The sequence below is a fragment of the Mobula hypostoma genome, chromosome 6, assembly GCF_963921235.1.
Source record: "Mobula hypostoma chromosome 6, sMobHyp1.1, whole genome shotgun sequence".
NCBI lineage: Eukaryota > Metazoa > Chordata > Chondrichthyes > Myliobatiformes > Myliobatidae > Mobula > Mobula hypostoma.
The window spans coordinates 18,935,318-18,961,784 of NC_086102.1; the positions used below are offsets into that span (position 1 = coordinate 18,935,318).

General features: G+C 44.3%; 1 protein-coding gene across 1 annotated transcript in view; it reads left to right on the plus strand.

The window, feature by feature from the left end:
* chaf1b (chromatin assembly factor 1, subunit B) overlaps window positions 1-10,483 on the plus strand; it is a 60,592-nt gene extending 50,109 nt beyond the window's left edge. The window contains exons 13-14 of the mRNA XM_063049790.1: window positions 1,375-1,451; window positions 8,178-10,483. Of these exons, the coding sequence (XP_062905860.1) occupies window positions 1,375-1,451; window positions 8,178-8,332 (232 nt within the window). The 3' untranslated portion in view covers window positions 8,333-10,483. The remainder of the gene's footprint in view (window positions 1-1,374; window positions 1,452-8,177) is intronic.
* The last annotated feature ends 15,984 nt before the right edge of the window (window positions 10,484-26,467 follow it).

Consider the following 26,467-nt stretch of genomic DNA (forward strand, 5'->3'; position numbering starts at 1 on the left):
GCAAGGTCCTGAATAAACTTTCACTGGTTATCAAGAAATATAGCAGCGTTGTGAACATATAGTTATTTATTAACTTTAGAATTATATCAATGATATTTGCACCTTGATAATGCAAAGAATAAGTAACTGTTGTGAATTAACAAACAGAAAGGATATTGAGATATTGCCATAATTCAGTATTAATTGTTTTTAAAGTTCAATGAGATCTGTGCCAAAATTGACTTGTTGGTAAGATTTCAAGACTGTTAATTGTCATTCTTTAGTATACGAGTATAAAGGAGAATGGATCAGATATAACACTTCTGTACTTTGATAATAAATTTACTTTGAAAAAACACAATAAGCTCAAAGGACACAGTAAAAAACACAATAAATGTAAATATAAAAGCAATCCTATAAAACACAATGTTAAGAAGCTGTTTGAGTCTGGCTGTATATAGAACATAGAAGAGTACAGCACAAGAACTGGTCAATTGACCCACAATATGTTCGATCCAACTAAAAAACAAATCAAAAACATGCACACACTAATCCCTCTTGCATGCACCATGTCTATATACCCCTCTATCTTCCTTACATTCATGTGCCTATCCAAACATCTCTTAAAAGCCTCTATTTACCTCTACCACCATACCAGGCAGCACACTCCAGGCATCTACCACTCTCAAAGTAAAAAACTTACCCCTCACATCCCCCTTGAACCTACCCCCTCGTAACTTCAATGCATGCCCTCTGGTATGAGACATTTCAACCCTGGAAGACATATTCTCTGTGCACTTTATCCCTCCCATAATCTTATAAACCTTTATCAGATCTTCCCTCAGCCTTTGGCACTCTAGAGAAAACAACCCAAGTTTTTCCAGCCTCTCGTGGTAGCACATGTCCTCTAAACCAGGCAGTATCCTGGTAAACCTCTTCTGTACCCTCTTCAAAGCTTCAACATCCTTCCTCTAGTGGGGTGACCGGTACTGTGCACAATTCTCCTGATGTGGCCTAGCCAGATGTGTAATATTAACTTGTGCGTAGACTGATTGTATGTACATAAGAAATGCTGTACAAGCAGTATAGCATAAGGTGGCTAACAGGAAACGATAAGTGACAAAGTGGCTGTTGGCTGGAGGAGCTCTTGCCAGAAGATATCACTTTGATTTAGGTAGAGGTAGATTTTATCTGCCCACAATTAGACTGTGCTAGCCAATTATACATTATGAGGAAGAAAATTCACTTGAAGAGTGGGCAGTTAGGGTATTAACAGCTGGCTCCATATTTTGATTCTCATTTGAATTCTATAAGATAACCATTGTGTAATAACACCCTGATGTTTTGTAATTCTGAATGCAATCTCGTAAAAAGCTTATGTGGTTGTTTTTCCAGGCGAATCTCACTAACCCCTGCGAACCCCAGCTCATCCCAGCAGACAGCGGCACCAGCAGTAACCCAAGCAGAACATGGTGAGCATTTTGATTTCTATCAGTTTGAACATCAAGCATGTTGTTTGTCAGTGAAGTCTAACTTGAGCAAAATAACAAATGCTGGACAAACTCTAAAGGGTCCAGCAGCCTCTGTGGAGGGAAATGCATGGTAGTGTTGTTGCGTGAATGAAATCAACAGAGAGAGAGTTACTGGTCGATACAAAGCAGCTTCTTTATTCGACAAAACAATATATAGCAGGCATCATACGGAGACGCTTTTGGTGGAAAGGTCTGCTGTCCCAGTGTGGGGCTGGATATTTATTTGCTAAACACAAAGGACAATTCTATATTTACAAGTATAGACAATGCTTTCTTTTGAAACTACATGCAAACTTCACACCTTCTGGTTCACATCCATCCCACAGGTGCCAGCAGCGTCTGTACTGGGCGTTTAGGAATCCATTGTTCCAAACTGAATCCACAATACATTTACTTAGTATTTTACGTGTTTAACATGAAGGACGATCCATATTTACAAAGTATAGATAATGCTGTCTTTGAAACTACATGCAAACTTCACACCTTCTGGTTCACATCCATCCCACAGGCGCCAGCAGTGTCTGTACTGGTATTCACAGCTTTTAGGAAATGCATTATTACAAATGGACTGGGATTCACAGCTTTTAGGAAATACTACAATGTATCCGCAGTACATTGTTAGGGAACGGAAGACTGGTGGCCAAAGCTACTTGCTAAATGTAAATGATCTAAACCCAAAAATCATTCTAACAGTAGTTTTAGGTCAAGCCCCTTCATCTGTAGTAAAGGATTAGAGGGAAGCTGGCCAGGGATAGAGTTGTTAGACTTTTTAGGAAAGGTGGAATAGTTTAGAACTTTATTCCCTGGAGCATAGGAGAATGAGAAGAGATCTGATAGAGGTATACAAAATTATGAGGGGTATAGACAGGGTAAATGCATGCAGGCCTTTCCCACTGAGGTTGGGTGAGACTAGAACTAGAGGTCATAGTTTAAGGGTGAAAGGTGAAATATTTAAAGGGAAACATAAGGGGGAACCTCTTCACTCAGAGGGGTCGGGAGGGCGATGGTCCAGGTGCGGGTTGATAAGATTCGGCAGAATAATAGTTTGGCATGGACTGAAGGGTCTGTTTCTGTGCTGTAGTGCTCTGATTCTATAGAAGCAAGAGGAAAGAAATGTTAACGTGTATTCCTAAATAAAGCGAGAGGTGACTGCTGGAGGATTTCCTGTCAGCGGAGAGACACCGGTGCCTAGCACCCACCTACTCACTCAGGCTGCTCTTAATGTGTGGACTCCCCCTGGCCAAAGCTTTCCTTACAGAACAATCCGGTCTTGTATTTGAATCATGGCAATCCCTCTTCACAGAAATGCTGATAAAGATTTGACTGCCAGAGAGGGTGTACACACAGCTTAACTGGCTGTTGAAACTGTTAAAAAAAATGTTTTCTGCATGCTTTTGACAGTCAGCAACATTCATACTCCAGCATTTTGTATGAAACTAGTATTGGATAAGCAGGATGCTTGGCGTAGATGCATAGTTAGTGTTGTACAACTCCATGACTTCATACAGGTAAGCCTTCTGTTGAACTATAGTTGCTTAGAAGGACTGTGTTTTAATAAAATGCCAGTAAGATATATTTTTTATTTTTAACTGGGGAAGGGCAAATTATGAGGCTATAAGGCTAGAACTTGCGGGTGTGAATGGGGATGATGTTTTTGCAGGGAAATGTACTATGGACATGTGGTCGACGTTTAGGGATCTCTTGCAGGATGTTAGAGATAAATTTGTCCTGATGAGGAAGATAAAGAATGGTAGGGTGAAGGAACCATGGGTGACAAGTAAGGTGGGGAATCTAGTCAGGTGGAAGAAGGCAGCATACATGAGGTTTAGGAAGCAAGGATCAGATGGGTCTATTGAGGAATATAAAGATAGCAAGAAAAGAGCTTAAGAAGGGGCAGAGGAGAGCAAGAAGGGGGCATGAGAAGGCTTTGGCAAGTAGGGTAAAGGAAAACCCCAAGGCATTCTTCAATTATGTGAAGAACACAAGGATGACAGGAGTGAAGATAGGACCGATTAGAGATAAAGGTGGGAATATGTGCCTGGAGGTTGTGGAAGTGAACGAGGTCCTCAATGATTACTTCTCTTCGGTATTCACCAATGAGAGGGTACTTAATGACGGTGAGGACAATATGAGTGAGGTTGATGTTCTGGAGCATGCTGATATTAAGGGAGAGGAGGTGTTGGAGTTGTTAAAATACATTAGGACGGATAAGTCCCCGGGGCCTGACGGAATATTCCCCAGGCTGCTCCACGAGGCGAGGGAAGAGATTGCTGAGCCTCTGGCTAGGATCTTTATGTCCTCATTGTCCACGGGAATGGTACCGGAGGATTGGAGGGAGGCAAAAGTTGTCCCCTTGTTCAAAAAAGGTAGTAGGGATAGTCCGGGTAATTATAGACCGGTAAGCCTTACGTCTGTGGTGGGAAAGCTGTTGGAAAAGATTCTTAGAGGTGGAATCTATGGGCATTTAGAGAATCATGGTCTGATCAGGGACAGTCAGCTTGGCTTTGTGAAGGGCAGATCGTGTCTAACAAGCCTGATGAGTTCTTTGAGGAGGTGACCAGGCATATGGATGAGGGTAGTGCAGTGGATGTGTACATGGATTTTAGTAAGGCATTTGACAAGGTTCCACATGGTAGGGTTATTCAGGAAGTCAGAAGGCATGGGATCCAGGGAAGTTTGGCCAGGTAGATGCAGAATTGGCTTGCCTGCAGATAGCAGAGAGTCATGGTGGAGGGAGTACATTCGGATTGGAGGGTTGTGACTTGTGGTGTCCCACAAGGATCTGTTCTGGGACCTCTACTTTTTGTGATTTTTATTAACGACCTGGATGTTGGGAGTAGAAGGGTGGGTTGGCAAGTTTGCAGCTGACACAAAGGTTGGTGGTGTTGTGGATAATGTAGAGGATTGTCGAAGATTGCAGAGAGACATTGATGGGATGCAGAAGCGGGCTGAGAAGTGGCAGATGGAGTTCAACCCGGAGAAGTGTGAGGTGGTACACTTTGGAAGGACAAACCCCAAGGCAGAGTACAAAGTAAATGGCAGGATACTTGATAGTTTGGAGGAGCAGAGGGATCTGGGGGTACATGTCCACAGATCCCTGAAAGTTGCCTCACAGGTAGATAGGGTAGTTAAGAAAGCTAATGGAGTGTTAACTTTCATAAGTCGAGGGACAGAGTTTAAGATTCGCAGGGTAATGATACAGCTCTATAAAACTCTAGTTAGGCCACACTTGGAGTACTGTGTCCGGTTCTGGTCACCTCCCTATAGGAAGGATGTGAAAGCATTGGAAAGGGTACAGAGGAGATTTACTAGGATGCTGCCTGGTTTAGAGAGTATGCATTATGATCAGAGATTAAGGGAGCTAGGGCTTTACTCTCTGGAGAGAAGGAGGATGAGAGGAGACATGGTAGAGGTATACAAGATATTAAGAGGAATAGATAGAGTGGACAGCCAGCGCCTCTTCCCCAGGGCACCATTGCTCAATACAAGAGGACATGGCTTTAAGGTTAGGGGTGGGAAGTTCAAGGGGGATATTAGAGGAAGGTTTTTTACTCAGAGATTGGTTGGTGCGTGGAATGCACTGCCTGAGTCAGTGGTGGAGGCAGATACACTAGTGAAGTTTAAGAGACTACTAGACAGGTATATGGAGGAATTTAAGGTAGGGGGGTTATATGGGAGGCAGGGTTTAAGGGTTGGCACAACATTGTGGGCTGAAGGGCCTGTACAGTGCTGTACTATTCTATGTCCTACATATAAATTAAAACTCTCTGCATTTATTCAAGAACATATACAGGTGTCCCCCGCTTTTCGAACGTTCGCTTTACGAAACCTCACTGCTACGAAAGACCTACATTAGTTCCCTGTTTTCGCTAACAGAAGGTGTTTTCACTGTTACGAAAAAAGGCAGCACACGCCCCGAGCAGCCACTTCTCCCCTAGATTCGGAACGTCATTCTCGCTGGCATTGCTTAAACACGTGCCTGTGAGTAGCCGTTAGCAAGATGAGTTCTAGGTATCGGAAAAGCCTAAAAGAGCTTGTAAGGTATTGGTGTGGGTGGAGAATTGATTAGCAGACAGGAAGCAAAGAGTGGGAATAAACGGGACCTTTTCAGAATGGCAGGCGGTGACTAGTGGGGTACCGCAAGGCTCAGTGCTGGGACCCCAGTTGTTTACAATATATATTAATGACTTGGATGAGGGAATTAAATGCAGCATCTCCAAGTTTGCGGATGACACGAAGCTGGGTGGCAGTGTTAGCAGTGAGGAGGATGCTAAGAGGATGCAGGGTGACTTGGATAGGTTGGGTGAGTGGGCAAATTCATGGCAGATGCAATTTAATGTGGATAAATGTGAAGTTATCCACTTTGGTGGCAAAAATAGGAAAACAGATTATTACCTGAATGGTGGCCGATTAGGAAAAGGGGAGGTGCAACGAGACCTGGGTGTCATTATACACCAGTCATTGAAAGTGGGCATGCAGGTACAGCAGGCGGTGAAAAAGGCGAATGGTATGCTGGCATTTATAGCGAGAGGATTCGAGTACAGGAGCAGGGAGGTACTACTGCAGTTGTACAAGGCCTTGGTGAGACCACACCTGGAGTATTGTGTGCAGTTTTGGTCCCCTAATCTGAGGAAAGACATCTTTGCCATAGAGGGAGTACAAAGAAGGTTCACCAGATTGATTCCTGGGATGGCAGGACTTTCATATGAAGAAAGACTGGATGAATTGGGCTTGTACTCGTTGGAATTTAGAAGATTGAGGGGGGATCTGATTGAAACGTATAAGATCCTAAAGGGATTGGACAGGCTAGATGCAGGAAGATTGTTCCCGATGTTGGTGAAGTCCAGAACGAGGGGTCACAGTTTGAGGATAGAGGGGAAGCCTTTTAGGACCGAGATTAGGAAAAACTTCTTCACACAGAGAGTGGTGAATCTGTGGAATTCTCTGCCACAGGAAACAGTTGAGGCCAGTTCATTGGCTATATTTAAGAGGGAGTTAGATATGGCCCTTGTGGCTACGGGGGTCAGGGGGTATGGAGGGAAGGCTGGGGCGGGGTTCTGAGTTGGATGATCAGCCATGATCATAATAAATGGCGGTGCAGGCTCGAAGGGCCGAATGGCCTACTCCTGCACCTATTTTCTATGTTTCTATGTAAGGGTGTTAACACTTAACGTAAAACTAGACATAATTAAGTGTTTCGATCGTGGTGAATGAAGTAAGGACAAAGTGAGTTTGGCTTGTGGAAGTTGATGAAGATGATGTTGAAGAGGTTTTGGCATCCCATGACCAAGAACTGATAGATGAAGAGCTGATGCAATTGGAAGAGGAAAGGATAACAATTGAAACCGAATGCAGTAGCGAACGGACCGAAAATGAAGTCGGCCAGGAACTGAACATGATGCAACTGCGTGAGATTTTCGCTGCAATGATAAAGTACGACTTTAATTTTGAAATGGTATGTCGGTTTAGGGCATATTTGCAAAATGGTTTGAGTGCTTACAAAGAAGTGTATGATAGAAAAATGCGCGAGGCTAGCAGTCAAGCAAGCCTTCAGCAAATGACGAACCTCGACCTTCGACATCAAGGCAGGCAGACATAGAAGAAGAAGACCTGCCTGCCCTGATTGACGATGAGATGACACCCCACTGTCCCACCACTCCAACCCCTGGGCCGCGGAGAATGCAGCGGTAGTTGGGACGCACCCAGCACATCTTTAAGAAAAAAGCCGAAATAAACAAGCTAATTAATTAGGTGCCGCCCGGCACGTAAATGTCGGCCCAAATCAGAGGTGACGCAATTTATATTAGCTTGTTTATAGCTTGTTGATAGCTTGTTTATTTTGGTTTTTTTCTTAAAAATGTGCTGGGTGCCACCACTGTAGGCCTGCATGCTTCGCGGATCCGGATCGGTATCGGTTCGCTGCCCGGAGGGTGGGGGCCACTGCACCACCCCAACCTCCGACGACTCAGCCTAACACACCATCATCAGTGTGCTCGGCACTGTCTTCCCGATTCCTGTAAGTGATACTACACTGTACATACATTATTCCTACTTTATATGGGCTGTGTTTTTATGTGTTATTTGGTATGATTTGGCAGCTTCATAGCTTAAAGATTACTGGAGAGAATGTTTCTGCCAAGAGCGCTTCCGCAAGATTTTCGCTACAGAGAACAGCGCGGAAATGATTGTAGAGAAGTATTTCTACTTTATATAGGCGTGAATTTATCATATCATTCCTGCTTTTACTATATGTTATTGTTATTTTAGGTTTTATGTGTTACTTCGTATGATTTGGTAGGTTATTTTTGAGTCTGCGAATGCTCACAAATTTTTTCCAGATAAATAAATGGTAATTGCTACTTCACTTTATGACATTCCGACTTACGAACCGTTTCATAGGAATGCTCTGCCTTCGGGTGGCAGGGGAAACCTGTATTGTCTTGACCATTGAGGTTTTCCATTATACTGTGACCTTCTCTTTTTGTAGCTTCAATATTGGTTCGTGCTCTCGCAGAGTTTCCCCAACCTGGTTCATTTGATTTTCTCCTGGGGTTTACCAGTGTGGAGGCATTGTAACCAAACAATGGTTTGATGTCAGCTTGTAACCAGTTGGTCAAACTTGCACTCTGCAATTAAAACACCAAGAAATGCTCTTAAATGTTTCAGAGAGACCTTCTCCGCCAAGTGATCCTTCATGCAAGTCTCCAGACGCAAAACGCTCCAGAACAGAGGATGACCCGGTACTCAGTCCTACTACTGTGGATAACTTGAAAATGGATGATGACTGTGGAAAGAACAGTAAACAATCAGACAGCAAGTGAACAGTGCTCTGAAATTTTTAAAAATGTGTATTTTTATAAAACTGTGATGCTTCAATGTACAGAAAAGTGCATATAAAGTGCCATTGACTTTTTTTTGGATACTTTGGTTGTAGGTTAAAGTCTGCCATCCTGTCCTTACAGTGTTACTGGTATTTGTATCTGAATGTGTATAGTCCAGTTTTAGTTATTATTTGCTGTACAAAGTATTATTGATGCCTTTAAAAAAAATGAAGTCTCTCCTGTTTGTATGCTGGTAGGAACACTTACTTGATATTTCTGTTCATTGAAAGAAAAATTTTCACTTTGTGATGAAGCAACACACAAATGGTGGAGGAACTCAGCAGGTCAGGCAGTGTCTAGGGAGGAAACGAGTTTGTTCCTGCTTGTAGGTGCTCCAGGTCTAATTTTCCACGGCAGCATACCATGTGGAACTTTATCAAAGGCCTTACTGAAGTCCTGCCCTCATCAGCCTTGGTTACTTCTGCAGAACACTCAAAAAGAAATGGACTTGTTATCTATACAGTGGGCTGCTATTTCAGATTCAGGTCCGTTTATTTATCACTTGTTCATCGAAACATATAGTGAAGTGCGTGATTTGCATCTCAGGGTGTGCTGGGGCCGACCCGCAATTCCCTTGCCTACATGGCATGGCCACAATGTTCAGCAGAATAATAACAACAAAACAACAGCAGAACAAGTCCCTTTCCTCCCTCCCACCCACCCACACACCCATGTATGACTCCAGGTTCCAGTCTCTGGTGGGTTTGTGGACTCATGGGCATTGGGCCTCTGACTTCTTGAAACTGAAGTAAATGGAGAGCATTCTTGACTTATCCCTTTACTCTTATAACTATAATGTCATGCTGTAATTATTTCTCCCAAACCCTGACTACACAAATCTCTCTAATGATTACTCACAGGAGCCTTCTAAAGTCTCGGCATTGCATCCCTGCATCTGCTGTCCCTTGCATCAATATCTCCAAAGGCTCTTGAGATAAATCACGACGTGGTGTTTTACTTCTATGGCTGTGTGTATCTCATATTGATGGCAACCCCAGGACTTCAGGAAAGGGACAGATACTTCACTTCCTTCAGATCACAGTCTGTTTTAAAGTTACTTTGAAAGCTCCATGTCTGTCACAACATGATAGAATGGAAATTATATTCAAAATTGGATTATCATAAATTTGTCATTTTCTGGCTGCAACTGGGGTCTCAAGTAGAAAAAGGGTTGTTTGGATACAGCAGGTGGCTAGATGGCAGAATACCTTATAATGGAACATTTTGGAATTATGTAGATTGATTATATGCCCAAAAGATTCTGCAGTTGCTGAAAATCTTGAGCAACACACACAAAGTGCTGGAGGGAGAAAGACTGGCAACATTATGAAGAGGAATAAACAGTCGATGTTTTGGACGAAACCCTCCTGATGAAGCTCCAGAACATCTGTTTATTCCCTCCATAGATGCTGCCAGCACTATTGAATTCAGCCAGCTCTGTGTGTGTGTGTGTGTTATATAGATTTATATGATGCCTTTCCTGTAGTTAAAAAAAAACTGCTTTAGAAGATTGTTTCAAAGAAACATTGCCATTTATAAGGCAACTACCAAATGTTTAGCCAAGGAGATAGATTTTAAATAATTTAGGGGGAAAAGCCAGAGAGATTTATAGAGGGAATTGGATTTTTGGCACTTAGCTAATAAAGACTAATAACTAAAGTAGGCTCAGGTCAGGAGTGTAATGGAATACTCACCACTTACCTAGATGTGTGTAGCTCCATCAACACTCGAAGCTTGACACCATCCAGTGCAAGGCGGCCCAATGAATTGGTAACCCTTCCACAAGCATCCAGTCCTTCCCATTGAAGAACAGTTGCAGCAGTGTGTACTATCTACAAGATGCACTGCAACAACGCACCAAAGTTCAGAATGCAGCAAATTCTAGACCTATGCCCACCACCATCCTGAAGCGCGGGAACAGCACCACTTGGAAATCCCCCTCCAAGTCACTCACCATCCTGACTTGGTTCCTTGATTGTCGCTGGGTCAAAAGCCATGGAATTCCCTCTATAACTGTGGGTGTATCTACACCAGGGGTGCCCAACCTTTTTTGCACCACGGACTGGATTAATATTGACAATATTCTTGCAGACTGGCTGACGGGGTGGGGGGGGGGGTGGTGTTAATAACAACCGGAATATAGGTGATAAATCAACTACAGTATGTCACTTATAAGTGGCTAATACACTCAATTTCATTTCTAAAAGGGGTTTATCTAACGAATTTAATATTAAACAGCACATATTTTCCTTACATGAATATAGTGATAAGTCAATTATAAGACAATAGCATCGTAACATTTTAAGTAATGTTTGGATATTAACACAGTGCATATTTTCATCTTATGAATGTACAAAATCATTGCAACACACCAATATCGCTGAATCAGTGAGAGCCCTGGGCTTGTTTCCCTGCAACAACACAGTCCTATCGAGGGGTGATGGGAGACATCGATACTCGAAGGAGGTTCTGCAATTTAGTTTTCGTTGCATGCATTGCAGAAAACCCCGCTTCGCAGAGATATGTTGGAAATGGAAACAATGTTTTCAGTGCTTTTGTGGCTATCTCAGGATATTCAGCCCTGACTGATCCAGAATGCCGGCAGAGATGTTGTGTCAAGCATACTTTTCAGCCCGCCGTCATTTGCAAGCTCGAGGAATTGTTGATCTTCCCATGCTGACATGGATGAAGCATGTGTAATGACCTCGCATATGTTCAAGTTCAACAGTGGGCATGACAGGGAATGAGGAAAGGTGCAGCTGACTCATATTGTTTCATATCGCCAAATCATATTGTTTCCTTGTGGCCCGGTAGCACATGCTTTACGGCCCGGTGGTTGGGGACCACTGACCTACTCTGATACTGCAGTGGTGCAAGAAGGCAGCAGATCACCACCTTCTCAAGGGCAACTAGGGATGGGCAATAAATGCTGGCTTAACTGGCGATGCCCACATCCCATAAATGAATAAATAAAAAAAACAGATCAATGAAAGACTGCACCATCTGGGACATTCAAACTGCAAATATAAAAACAAAGAGAAAATAACAACTAAATAAGCAATAAATTTTGAGAACATGAGATGAGTCCTTGAAAATAATTTCAGATTCATTTATTTATCTCATGAACATCAAAATTGCATTGTTTGCAATAAAAACTGAGACCCTAAGGATGTGCTGGGGCAACCTGCAATGTCACTACAAAGTCCATCGCCGACATAGCATAATGTTGAGCAAAACAATAATAACCAGAACAGCAAAATAAAGGCCTTTTCCTCCTGTCCTTCCACCCACACACACAATCATCCAACACCGGGACGGGCTGCCTTCAGTCTCTAGCAGAATCACGGACTCACAGACCAAGGTCTTTGGCCATCATTCCTTGACCCCTGGCTCATCAATGTAAGACTTTGACTTTTGGACTTCGAACTTCAGGATCACTGCCAGGACACACTGATGACAGGACCCCAAATTCTGGACTTGCCAATGATGGGACCTTGAACTTAAGACTCACTGACTTTGAACTAGGGGGTATCACCTTGGCACAGACCTCTGCTCCTGGGACCCACCATTCTGAAGGTACTTGCTGGTCTTTGTCCATAGTTCTTAGCAGCTCAACACCCACCTACAAATTAGATCAGGATCAGACCCAATTTATTTATCATGTAAGTATTCACTGGGGCACTATGGTAGCATAGCAGTTAGCATGACGCTATTAGAGCTTGGGGCTTCAGAGTTCAATTCTGGTTGTGTCTGTAAAGAGTTTGTATGACCTCCGGGTGATTCGGTTTCCTACATTCCAAAGGCATACCGTACCGGTATGTCTTTGAAAAATAGAGGGCTATGGGTAACCCGAGGTGATTTCTAAGGTAAGGACATGTTTGGCACAGCTTTGTGGGCCGAAGGGCCTGTATTGTGCTGTAGGTTTACTATGTTTCTAAGTCTTTCTATGTCTATGTTTCTAAATGAGGGAGGAAACACGTTTACAGGGAGGCACTACGAACTCCTTTCCAACGCCGTAGGTTAATGGGTCGGAATCAGGTTTAATATCACCAGCATATGTCATGAAATTTGTTAACTTTACGGCAGCAGCACAATGAAATACATGATAAATAAATATAGAGAAAAAAAAGAGGTACATTGTATATATATATATATATATATGATAATTAAATAGTTAAGTTAAAATAAGTGCAAAAAAAAACAAAAATAAGTAGTGAGGTAGTGTTCATGGGTTCAATGCCCATTTAGAAATCAGATGGAAAGAAGCTGTTCCTGAATCGTTCAGTGTGTGCCTCTAGGCTTCTGTACCTCCTTCCCAATGGTGACAGTGTGAAGAGGGCACGTCCTGGGTGGTGGAGATCGTAAATGATGGATGCTGCCTTCCTAAGGCGCCACTCCGTGAAGATGTCTTGGATACTATGGAGAATAGTACCCATGCTGAAGCTGACTAATTTTACAAGTTTCTGCAACTTATTTCAATCTTGTGCTATAGCTCCGCCCGCACTCCCCCCTCCCCCATACCAGACGGTGATGCAGCCAGTCAAAATGCTCTCCATGGTACATCTGTAGAAGTTTTCGAGTGTTTTAGTTGACAAACCAAATCTCTTCAAACTCCGAATAAAATATGGCCGCTGTCTTGCCTTCTTTATAGCTGCATCAATATGTTGTGTCCAGGTTAGGTCCTCAGAAATATTGATACCCAGGAACTTGAAATTGCTTACTCTCTCCACTTCTGATCCCGCTATAAGGATTGGTTTATTTTCCCTTGTCTTACCCTTGCTGACATCCACAATCAGCTCTTTGGTTTTGTTGATCTCGAGTGCAACCTGGTTGCTGCAATACCCCTCAGTTACATGGTATATCTCACTCCTGTACGCCCGTTCATCACCATCTGAAATGCTGCCAACAATGGTTGTATCAGCAAATTTATAAATGGCCTCTGAGCTGAGCCTAGCCACATAGTCAGGGATGTCGAGGGAGTAGAGCAATGGACTAAGCACACATCCCTGAGGAGCACCTGCATTGATTGTCAGCGAGGTGGAGATGTTATTTCCAATCCACACATATTGAGATCTTCCGGTTAGGAAGTCGAGGATCCAATTTCAGAGGGAGGTACAGAGGCCCAGGTTCTGTAGCTTTTCGATCAGGATTGTAGGAATAATTGTGTTAAAGGCTGAGGCTATAGTAAATAAACAACATCCTGATGTAAGTATTTACATTGTCCAGGTGATCCATGGCTGCATGGAGAACCATTGAGATTGTGTCAGCAGTAGACCTATTGTGACAATAGGCAAGTTGCAGTGGATGCAGGTCTTTCCTGAGACAGGTGTTGATTCTAGCCATGACCAACCTCTCAAAGCACTTCACAGTAAATGTGAGTCCTACTGTCATTGAGGCTGCTCACGCTGCTCTTCTTGGGCACTGGTATAATTGTTGCCCTTTTGAGGTAGGTAGGACCTTTTCACTGTTACATTGGGTGCCTGTTGGTTGGCACAGGTTATCTGAGCCTTACCAGGTACTCCATCTGGCCCTGCTGCCTTGCAAGTGTATACCCTTTTGAAAGAGAGGCTGATGTCGGCCTCTGAGACAGATCACAGGTCAACGGTGCTGTAGGGATCCTCATAGCTGTAGTTTTATTCTCCCTTTCAAAGTGAGCTTAAAAGATGTTAGAATAGTACAGGCCCTTCGGCCTATAATGTTGTGCTGACCCTCAAACCCTGCCTCCCATATGAGCCCCCAACTTAAATTCCTCCATATACCTGTCCAGTAGTCTCTTAAACTTCACGAGTGTATCTACTTCCACCACTGACTCAGGCAGTGCACTCCACGCACCAACCACTCTCTGAGTAAAAAACCTTCCTCTAATACCCCTCTTGAACTTCCCACCCCTTACCTTAAAGCCATGTCCTCTTGTATTGAGCAGTGGTGCCCTGGGGAAGAGGCGCTGGCTGTCCACTCTATCTATTCCTCTTATTATTTTGTACACCTGTATCATGTCTCCTCTCATCCTCCTTCTCTCCAAAGAGTAAAGCCCTTAATCTCTGATCATAATGCACACTCTCTAAACCAGGCAGCATCCTGGTAAATCTTCTCTGTACCCTTTCCAATGCTTCCACATCCTTCCTATAGTGAGGTGACCAGAACTGACACAGTACTCCAAGTGTGGCCTAACCAGAGTTTTATAGAGCTGCATCATTACATCACGACTCTTAAACTCTATCCCTCGACTTATGAAAGCTAACACCCCATAAGCTTTCTTAACTACCCTATCCACCTGTGAGGCAACTTTCAGGGATCTGTGGACATGTACCCCCAGATCCCTCTGCTCCTCCACACTACCAAGTATCCTGCCATTTACTTTGTCCTCTGCCTTGGAGTTTGTCCTTCCAAAGTGTACCACCTCACACTTCTCCGGGTTGAACTCCATCCGCCACTTCTCAGCCCCCTCCTGCATCCTATCAATGTCTCTCTGCAATCTTTGACAGCCCTCTACACTATCTACAACACCACCAACCTTTGTGTCGTCTGCAAACTTGCCAACCCACCCTTCTACCCCCACATCCAGGTCGTTAATAATATCACGTTGCCATCTGGTAGTGAAGTATCACTGCCATTTGGGTTTTGCTTTGTAGGAAGCAATGGTCTGCAAACCCTGCCAGAGTTGATGTGGATCCAATGTCACTTCTAACTTCTCTGGGAATTGTTTCTTGGCTCTTGAAATAGCCCTCCGCAAGTCGTACCTGGTTTTCTTATACAGACCCGGATCGCCAGACTTAAATGCCACAGACCTAGCCCACAGCAGGCTGTGAACCTTCTGATTCATCCCTGGCTTTAGGTTTAGGAATGCACAGTTAGTTTTCATAGACACACACTCATCCACAGGTTTTAATGAGGTGGGTGACAACTGTGGCGTACTCATCCAGGCTCAAGGATGACTCCCTGAACACAGTCCAGTCCACTGATTCAAAGCTGTCCTGTAGGCACTCCTGTGCCTCCCTGGTTCATACTTTCTTGGTCCTCACTTCTGGTCCTTCAGTCTTCAGTCTCTGCCTGTACTCGGGGAGTTGAAGTACTGCCGTTGTAAATTGTCTGGTGATTAAGCTTGGGTTAAATAGGTGGTTTGCTGGGTCGGAAGGACCTGTTCCATGTCGTATCTCTAAATAAACTTAAACTCATCAAAACATACAATGAAATGTGTTGGTTATGTAAACAACCAGCACATCCTTTTCCATCCCTCCACTCACAACCAGCCACCCTGTATGGCCTTCAAATATCTACAGGTTTCGTTTTGTCTTTGAATAATGCTTTCAAACAACATTGCCAAAGGTACATTGGTGAGACCCGACATAAATTGGAAGACCGCCTCGCCAAGCACCTATGCCCTGTCCACCAGAGTCTCCCAGTGGCCACCCATTTTAATTCCACTTCCCATTCCCATTCCGATATTTCCATCCATGGCCTCTTCCACTGTCGTGATGAGGCCATACTTAGGTTGGAGGAACAACACCTTATATTCTGTCTGGGTAGCCTCCAACCTGATGACATGAACATCAATCTCTCAAACTTCCGGTAATGCCCCTGAACCCCACCCCACCCCCCACACTCCTTCACCATTTCCCATCCTCTTTTCCCTCTCTCATCTTATCTCCTTGCCTGCCCATCGCCTCCCTCTGGTGCTCCTCTCCCCCACTCCATCTTTCTTCCATGTCCTTCTGTCTCCTTCACCAATCAACTTCCCAGCTCTTTACTTTATCCTTTCCCCTCCAGCTTTCATGGCTCTGGAGACGGGCTGTTTCTGACTGAGAAGAGAACACGGAACATCAGGAGCAGCGGGTTAGCTGCCAGGGGTTGTGTGTCCAGAGACCTGAGCCTTTCTGGGGCCAATTTTCTGGACACAGAGCTCAGAAAAAGCGACACAACAGACTTTTAACGTTGTAAATTCAGCTAGTTGTTTGTTATGTCTTCCCTCTTGCTGTGAAACGGGGACACCTCTTTTTCCCTTATTAAGGAGAGAGAGCCTGTGGTGTGTTGAATTACCAGGTGAACGAGTAGTCTTTGGGGTACTGCAACTCTGTGTCTTTATTGATGCTTTGCTGCATGCTTGAGTGCTCAGTGGGGGCACCGATGCTGAGTTCATCCAGCATTTTGTGTGTGTTGCCAAATATTTTGAGGTGTTGTCGTGGTCCGGATCGGGGTCCCTTTAAATTTACCTTGTTTATGTTATGATCCGGACCGTTGATTCCCTGTTTTCCCATGTCCCTCGACTTTGGTGATCAGAGGCAATTAACACTCGGCTGAACTGGTAGTTTATAGTCTCCGGCTTTCAGCCATTCGGCGCGGGAGCGTCTGCAAAGTCATCTAAGGTACGGCATGCCAATGTCATCTGGCTGGAGCAAGCCTAGTCTCTACCAAAGTGAGTGCTGGTAATTCGCCGCTCCTCACCGGAGCAACCCTGTCCAGTTACCTCGCCAAAGTGAGCCTGCAAAGTTTCCTCACCGAGGTGGGTCCATCAGTTAACCCGCCGGAGAGAATCAAGAACTGCTGTCTACTGTTCCCGGGCTGAGTCGAGAGCTCGCCACTACCCAGAGGCTCCAAGTCAAGTCTGGCTCCAGGGGCATTCAAGTACCACATCAAGTCCTGGCTCTGGGGGCATTCAAATTCCAAGTCAAGTCCTGGCTCCGGCGGCATTCAAGCACCAAGTCAAGTCCTGTCCCTGGCGGCTTCCCAGTTCTGAGTCGAGTCCTGGCCCTGGTGGTCTGTGATTCCTGTCCTACTCCCTTGTCTGAATCCCTTCTCTGCCCCTCTTGCCTCTAGCCCTCATCTGCAGCCCCCGCCTGCACTTCGGTCTAGTTCCATCAACGGAGCTAGATAGGTACTGTCTGGTGTTCATTCGTGTTGGTCTTGTCTTGTCTTGTCCTCGACCCCGTGGGGTAAGTCAGGCCATCTTGCCGTTGCTCCGCAGAGGGTCATGTCTTGTCTTGTCTTGTCCTCGCCTCTGTGGGGTAGGTCAGGCTGTTTTGCCGTTGCCCCGCGGGGGGTCATGTTCTGTCTTGTCTTGTCCTCGCCTCCGTGGGGTAAGTCAGGCCGTCTTGCCGTTGCCCTGCAGAGAGTCATGAGTCCTGGCCCTATGTCCTGTACCCAAGGAGGGGTCCCGGCTCTCTGTTCTGTGTGTGAGTCCCGGCCCTATGTCCTGTACCCAAGGAGGGGTCCCAGCTCTGTGTTCTGTGTATGTGTCCATGGTTCCATGTACCTGCTCCCCGAGACTGAGGCTCTGTGTTCCCATGTTCCTCCTCTCCCTAGCCCATGTCATGTCCTTGCCTGGTTCTGGGGTCCCAGCCCGAGGCAAGACCCAGATACTGGGTCCTTGCCCAGTCTCTGGCTCAGAGTTCATACCCTAGCCTCTTCATGTCTCCTCTAGTTCTGGGATCCAGTTCCGAGTCCTAGCCCAGACCCTTGTCCCAGCCTAGTCGTAGTCCTGAGTCCTTGTCCAGTTTGCTACTCCTGCTCCTGCCTTGCTCTCCTGGTATCGAACAACAAACTAAATCTAGGTAACCTCACAAGATGTGTCTTGCATTTGGGTCCACCCTTGCTCCCAATGCCCCCGCCTCTGTGGCAGGTGTATGGATAGGGTAAATACAGATAAATTCTTTTAAACTGAGAGGTGAGACTAGAACTAGATTTCATGTATTCATGATGAAAGATGTAATATTTAAGGGAAACATGAGAGAGAACTTCACTCTGAGGGTGGTGAGAGTGTGGAATGAGCTGCCAGCAGAAATGGTGGATGCTGGTTCGATTGCCAAGTTTAAGAGCAATTTGGGTAAGTACATGGATGGGAGGGTATGGCGGGCAATGGTCCAGGTGCAGATTGATGGGACTAGGCAGACTAAATGCTCGGCATGGACTAGTTGGGCTGAAGGGCCTATTTCTGTACTGTATAACTATGACCCTGTATGGAATGCAAATCAGTGTACGTTGATAATGGACAATGGAATGTTGAATGTGTGATGCCATCTATAAAGTGTAAGTATGCAAAGATGGGGAAGACCTAGAATTTGCTAGGTTTATGAAGTCTCACAAGGACAAATAAAGAAGAATACCATTTGGTCTATCTAGTCCATACTGGAACATCGTTAAAATTTTAAAACTGACCAAGTATTTGCAGAGTAACACACTCAGAATGCTGGAGGAACTCAGCAGGTCAGGCAGCATCTATGGAAATGAATAAACAGTTGATGATTTGGGCTGAGACCGTTCTTCAGGACTGAGCATTTGGTGATAATAATCAGGGCCAAACTTTAGGCTGGGCTACAGCTCAGGGGCCAGAGCTGCAGAGGGGCCCAAAATAGGTAGCTATCATCATGGCGGACAAAAAAAAAACAAGAGTGGAGCCCAGAAAAGAAAAAAAGAAACAAGAAAAAGAGGATCGTGAGAAAGAAGCATTAAAAAAGACGTTGAAATTGACAGAATTTTTTAAACCTGTTCTCGATGATGCAGCAGTACCTTCGCCCTTGTCACAGTCTGAGACCAGAGGACAAATGAAGACTTGTTCAACAGCTAGCGTGAGCACAGGACCACTGTTCTTGCCACAGTCAGCAGCTAACGTTGAAGAGGCAGAGAGCATGACTTTGGGATTCCCGACCACAGAGGCCTCCGAACAACCAAGTCGGGCTGCCATTAATGTTAACGTTACCGCTACTGAGGATCCTTACAGCACCGATCCTGCTCGCTGAGGAAAGGAAACGTTAGATGATTCGGTCTGAGAATACCGGGCTAAAAAAGGGCTGGAGTCCTGGCAGAATAAAGATGTGGATATCAAAGCTTCGGAACGAGTATACAAACAGGCGAGACGTTTTATCTCCAAATTTCACTTCAAACACAAGCTCGTAAATGGTGAGTACATATCAAGGCAATGGCTCTTATATTCCCCTTCCACCGGCTGTGTGTTTTGTTTTGCATGTCGCATCTTCAGTCATGGTAACTGTCAGTCCATCTTCGAAAATGGCTTTAGCGACTGGAATCATGCTGCTGAGCGCATAGGAGAGCATGAAAATAGTGAACACCACAGGAAAACGATACTGACCTACGTTACACTAGAACAGTTCGAGTCAGAGTGTGTCTACTAATAAGTGGTCTTTACTCTGCAAGCCACACAGCACAGCAATAGGTTAGTATGTGCTAGATCTCATTTTTTCAAAAAGCTTGTTGGAGTATTGTCAAGTTTCCTAGTTTGCCATAGTGCCATCTCTCTTGGCCTTTTTGTCTCTCATTTCCATTTTACTTTCTCAGAACACACGGTTGAGAAAAATACCTGGATAAAAATGCTTTGGCATTGTTTGAGATATAAGGCCTATGGTATGTGCCGCAATAGCTAAATAAAGATTTAAGACTGGGTACATCATACTTCATCTCCCTCATAACAACTAAGCCTAGGTCAATTTTTGAGTGCTTTAGATGCTGTCCTTGAAGCTAAGAATCTGCATTACTTTCTGTCCTCCCTCTTAAGGCCTGTAAGTTTATAGCCTACGTATTGTACTAAACCAATGTCTTGGTCCACAGCTTTGATATTTAGACCAGTACAACCTTTGCTCTTGTTCTTGCCTTTTTTGCTTGGTACAGCAGCATTTTACCGTGTCGGCAGGGGCCCATTAGGACCTCCAGCTCAGGGGCCCTGGCCCTGATAATAATGGTATATTTAAAAAAGCAGAAATAACTAGCTCCATTGGAAATATAGACACATTTGATTGCACATCAAATAACTGGGTTGTGTATACAACCAAATAACTGGGTTGAACAGTATTTTAATACAAATGGGATAGCCAAAGGGAAATGAGTGTCTGTTTTGCTGAGGGCAGTTGGTGGAAAGGCATACAATTTGCTTAGATGTTTAACTGCTCCAGCCAAATCAGCCGAAATGAGCTTTGCTGATATTGTGAAAGTAATGCAGGAACATTTAGAACCAAAACCATTGTTGAACGCAGAACACTTTGGGTTTCATAAACGGAATCAAAAGGAGGGGGAGTTCATTTCAGCGTACATGGCTGAATTGAAGAGATTGTCTGAACATTGCTAGTTCAGTGATGGGCTTAACAATGCACTGAGAGATCATTTAGTTTGTGGAATCTTACAAGAAAGCATTCAGAAACAGCTGCTAAGTGAAGCATAATCACGTTTCAAAGTGCAGTTGTAATGGCTGTATCAATGGAAACAGCAGACAGAGACACATTTGAGTTTTAAGTCTGGAATAACAGTGAGCATGAACAAAACTGCAAAGTCTAAACAGAAATCTCCCTGGCCAAACAAATAGTGTTAACAGACCAAAGTAGGCTTAAAGGTGAAACCTGCAGAAAATGCAACAAAGTAGGACACATAGAAAGAACATGTGAGGAAGACAAAAATAAATGGACTGCACAAGGAAATGAAAAACATAAAAAGTCAAGTTGCAGTTTCAAGAAGAGCACTAATCTGCATACTGTTGATGAAAAATCTGATAATGATGAGAGAGACACAGGACTGGATAGCCTTGAGATTTATCTTGTGCAAAACTAACAAGAGACAAGCAATATGGCTAACTAAAATGGAATTGGACACTGACTAGGCTGTTTCAGTCATTCCGCAAAATGAGTTTGAATGGCATTTCAAAGATACTGAACTGAAGCCTACAGATATCCGACTAAGAACTTATACTAGAGAAAAGATGTATTAGAGAAAGATAATTTCATTATAACAGTGAAACACAACAACCAACAAGACACATTTGATTGTATATTATTGTATATTGTGAACAGCATATACAAAATGCTCCAGGGGTCAGGCAGCATCTACGGAAAAGAGTAAACAGTCGATGTTTTGGATTGAACCCCTTCATCATGAGCCCTGATGAAGGGTCTTGGCCCAAAACGTCAACTGTTTACTCTTTTCCATAGATGCTGCCTGACCTGCTAAGTTCCTCGAGCATTTTGTGGGTGTTTCTTGGTTTGAAATGTGTCTATTTTAATGCGAGGAGTATTATGAACAAAGCAGATGAGCTTAGAGTGTGGATAGATACTTGGAGCTATGATGTCATGGCCATTACAGAGACTTGGATGCTTCAGGGGCAGGAATGGTTACTTCGAGTACCAGGCTTTAGATGTTTCAGAAAGGACAGGGAGGGAGGCAAAAGAGGTGGGGGCGTGGCACTGTTGATCAGAGATAATGTCATGGCTGCAGAAAAGGAGGAAGTAATGGAGGGATTGTCTACGGAGTCTCTGTGGGTGGAAGTTAGGAACAGGAAGGGGTCAATAACTCTACTGGGTGTTTTTTACAGACCACCCAATAGTAACAGGGACATCGAGAAGCAGATAGGGAGACAGATTCTGGAAAGGTGTAATAATAACAGGTTGTTGTGGTGGGAGATTTTAATTTCCCAAATATCGATTGGCATCTCCCTAGAGAGAGGGGTTTAGATGGAGTAGAGTTTGTTAGGTGTGTTCAGGAAGGTTTCTTGACACAGTATGTAGATAAGCCTACAAGAGGAGAGGCTGTACTTTATGTGGTATTGGGAAACGAACCTGGTCAGGTGTCAGATCTCTCAGTGGGAGAACATTTTGGAGATAGTGATCACAATTCTATCTCCTTTACCATAGCATTGGAGAGGGATAGGAACAGACAAGTTAGGAAAGCATTTAATTGGATTAAGGGGAAATATGAGGCTATCAGGCAGGAACTTGGAAACATAAATTGGAAACAGATGTTCTCAGGGAAACATACGGAAGAAATGTGGCAAATATTCAGGGGATATTTGCGTGGAGTTCTGCATAGGTATGTTCCAATGAGACAGGGAAACGATGGTAAGGTACAGGAACCGTGGTGTACAAAGGCTGTTGTAAATCTAGTCATGAAGAAAAGAAGAGCTTATGAAAGGTTCAAAAACTAGGTAATGACAGAGATTTAGATTATAAGGCTAGCAGGAAGGAGCTTAAGAAATAAATTAGGAGAGCCAGAAAGGGCCATGAGAAGGCCTTGGCGGATAGGATTAAGGAAAACCCCAAGGCATTCTACAAGTATTTGAAAAGCAAGAGGATAAGACGTGAGAGAATAGGACCAATCAAGTGTGACAGTGGTAAAGTGTGTATGGAATTGGAGGAGATAGCAGAGGTACTTAATGAATACTTTGCTTCAATATTCACTACAGAAAAGGACCCTGGCGATTGTAGGGCTGACTTACAGCGGACTGAAAAGCTTGAGCATGTAGATATTAAGGAAGAGGATGTGCTGGAGGTTTTGGAAAGCATCAAGTTGGATTGCCCTGGAAATTATAGACCAGTGAGTCTTACTTCAGTGGTTGGTAAGTTGATGAAGAAGATCCAGAGAGGCAGGATTTATGAACATTTGGAGTGGCGTAATATGATTAGGAATAATCAGCATGGCTTTGTTAAAGGCAGGTGGTGCCTTACAAGCCTGATTGAATTTTTTGAGGATGTGACTAAACACATTGATGAAGATAGAGCAGTAGATGTAGTGTATATGGATTTCAGCAAGGCATTTGATAAGGTACCCCATGCAAGGCTTATTGAGAAAGTAAGGAGGCATGGGATCCAAGGGGACATTGCTTTGTGGATCTAGAACTGGCTTGCCCACAGATGGCAAAGAGTGGTTGTAGACGGGTCATATTCTGCATGGAGGTCGATGACCAGTGGTGTGTCTCAGGGATCTGTTCTGGGACCCCTACTGTTCACGATTTTTATAAATGACCTGGATGAGGAAGTGGAAGGATGTTTTTTTTAGATTATGAGGACACTCAGTCTTCGTTTATTGTCATTTAGAAATGCATGCATTAAAAAATGATACAACGTTCCTCTAGAATGATATCACAAGAAAACACAGGACAAACCAAGACTAAAACTGGCAAAACCACATAATTATAACATATAGTTACAACAGTGCAGTGGTTAGTAAATTTGCTGATGACACAAAGGTTGGGCGTGTTGTGGATAGTGTGGAGGACTATCAGAGGTTACAGTGAGACATTGATAGGATGCAAAACTGCGCTGAGAAGTGGCAGATGGAGTTCAATCCAGATAAGTGTGAGGTGGTTCACTTTGGTAGGTCAAATATGATGGCAGAATATTATATTAATGGTAAGACTCTTGGCAGTGTGGAGGATCGGAGGGATCTTGGGGTCTGAGTCTATAGGATACTCAAAGCTGCTGCGCAGGATAACTCTGTAGTTAAGAAGGCATATGGAACATTGGCCTTCATCAATCGTGTTTTGAGTTTCAGAGCCGAGAGGTAATGTTGCAAGTATATAGGACCCTGGTCAGACCCCACTTGGAGTACTGTGCTCAGTTCTGATCACCTCACTACAGGAAGGATGTGGAAACCATATAAAAGGTGTAGAGGAGATTTACAAGGATGTTTCCTGGACTGGGGAGCATGCCTTTTGAGAATTGGTTGAGTGAACTCGGACTTTTCTCCTTGGAGCGATGGAGAATGAGAGGTGACCTGATAAAGGTGTACAAGATGATGAGAGGCATTGATTGTATGGATAGTCAGAAGCTTTTTCCCAGGGCTGAGATGGCTAGCATGAGAGGGCACAGTTTTAAGGTGCTTGGAAGCAAGTACAAGGAAATGTCAGGGGTAAGCTTTTTTACGCAGAGAGTGGTTGGTGTGTGGAACGGGCTGCCAGCGACAGTGGTGGAGGCAGATATGATAGGGTCTTTTAAGGACTCCTGGATAGGTGCATGAAGCTCAGAAAAATAGAGGGCTATGGGTAACCCTAGGTAATTTCTAAGATAAGGACATGTGCAGCACATCTTTGTGGGCTGAAGGGCCTGTATTGTACTGTAGGGTTTCTGTGTTTCTATTTTGTATGTTTTCCTGCATCTGCAGATTCTCTCATCTTTGTATGTTGTAGAAACAGGAGGGCCATCATTGTGGGCTGAGCCAACTACAACTTGATTGGAGATCCATCCACCATTTGCAGGTCAAATCCCCTGCAGAAGAGTCAACTGAAAGTGAGCTAAAAATGGTACTGGATGACGCCACAGCCGTGCTCAAGGGTGGCGCTGGAAAACTCAAACGTATCAAAGGTAAAATAATGTTAAATGAGAATACCATATCCCGGTTTTACAAAGCCTGTCCGGTTTCTATACTATCCATGATAAAGTAGCCAATGAGCTAGATCACATGAAGGCTGAAGGATTTCTTCCCAAGGTTGAGTGGAGCCCATGGGCAACACCAGTGGTCCCAGTAGCCGAGAAGAATTGGTCTGTCAGGATCTGTGGTGATTTTAAGGTCACCATCAGCCCGGTACTGAATACAAATAAATACCCTCTGCCCAGGATGGAGAATATCTTTGCAAGCCTTTGTTGGAGGGAAACACTTCAGCAAAGTGGACTTAGCTGAGACCTACCTACAGATGGAGATGGAAGAAGAGTCCAAAGTGTTTCTCACCATAAACACTCACAAAGGTTTCATCGCTATAATAGGCTTATTTTTGGAGTAGCATCTGCACCCGCGGAAACCAGCATAAGCACCGGCCTGATGGGCCACAAGGCTCGTGACAGACTTTAACTAAATCTGCACCGACACTCTGGCAGAAAGCTGTGCAGCAGGTGCTGTAAGGCTGTCCCAGCACTCAGTGTTACCCGGACGACATCTCAAGACAATGTTAAGACGATTAGAAGATTATGGGCTCAGAACACGATGCTGCATGTGTGAATTCTTTAAACCGAGCATCACTTACTGTGGTCATGCTACTGAGGCCTTAAGGATTACACAGTTTGCTGAGAAAACTCAAGCAGTGGTGGATGCCTCAAGGCCAAAAGACATGTCACACTTACAGTCCTTTTTAGGATTTGTCAATTACTATAACATGTTCCTACCAAACCTGGCTACTGTGCTCTACCTCATGAACTTGTTATTACAGACCTGAAAGAATTGGCAATGGACAAAGCAGTGTGAGGTGGCTTTCCAAAAGGTAAAGGAAATCATAACGTCAGACACTGTAATGACACATTTTGATGCACATCATCCAGTGAAGCTTGCCTGTGACCCCTCATCTTATGGTATAGGTGCGGATATGTCACATGTTATGAGTGATGGAAGTGAACACCCCGTAGCCTTTGCATTACGTTCCCTTACTGCTGCAGAGAAAAATTATTTACAGATTGACAGAGAGGCATTGAGTCTGGTTTGTGGTGTAAAATGTTTCAACTAGTACTTGTATGGGAGAGAGTTTACCCTCAATACTGATCATCAATCATGAGTGTCCATTTTCAGTCCACAGAATGGTGTTGCACTAACTCCTTCCCTGTGGATTGTCACCTTGTCGTGGTGGAGAAGCTAGTGTGGTCCTGAGATCCTGAGAGCGATGCCGTCTGGAGCTGTGCTCCTGGTAGGGTCACCCATGGCGGTAAGGTCGAGGGTGAGGTCCCTGACAAAGAACAATCCAACCAAGACCTCAACGGTGGAACAGGCGGACGAAATTACTTTGAACTCAACGGCTGTGAAGGCGGATGAAGGCTGCAACAAATCCATCAGCTCCAATCGTCGTGGTTCCCATGCCATTGGAATCAGCTGGTTGATTTGTGAAGTATCGTGTGCTTCTTGGAGTGCAACATCAAGTACACATTAAACAAATACACGCACAGGCGTCTTCACTCTGTGGGCCACTTTTTCAGAACGAAGACCATCATCCTCGACCTCGAGGGGTAGCCACGACGACGACGACTAACAGCAGCAGCACAAATGCAGAAATGTGCTTTGTTTCTTGGAGGGCACAATTACAAGATCAAATCCAAGAGCACGACTAATCATGGAAATGTGGGTGGATTGTGCTGTTTACCCTTGGAAAAGGTAATACCAGAAGAATTTACAAGGGGGATCCTCCACTTGTCATATTCTCCCGAATGCAAATTGAAAATCTCATGACTATGGCAGAGATGATGCAAAGGGAAACCAGAAAAGACCCCATACTGTCTCAGGTCTACATGGCAACCCAAAATGGCTGGACTGTTCCGCAGAAACTCCAGTTCCCCCATTTTTACCAGTGCTGAGAAGAACTTGCCCTTGATGGAGTTTGCCTTATGTGGG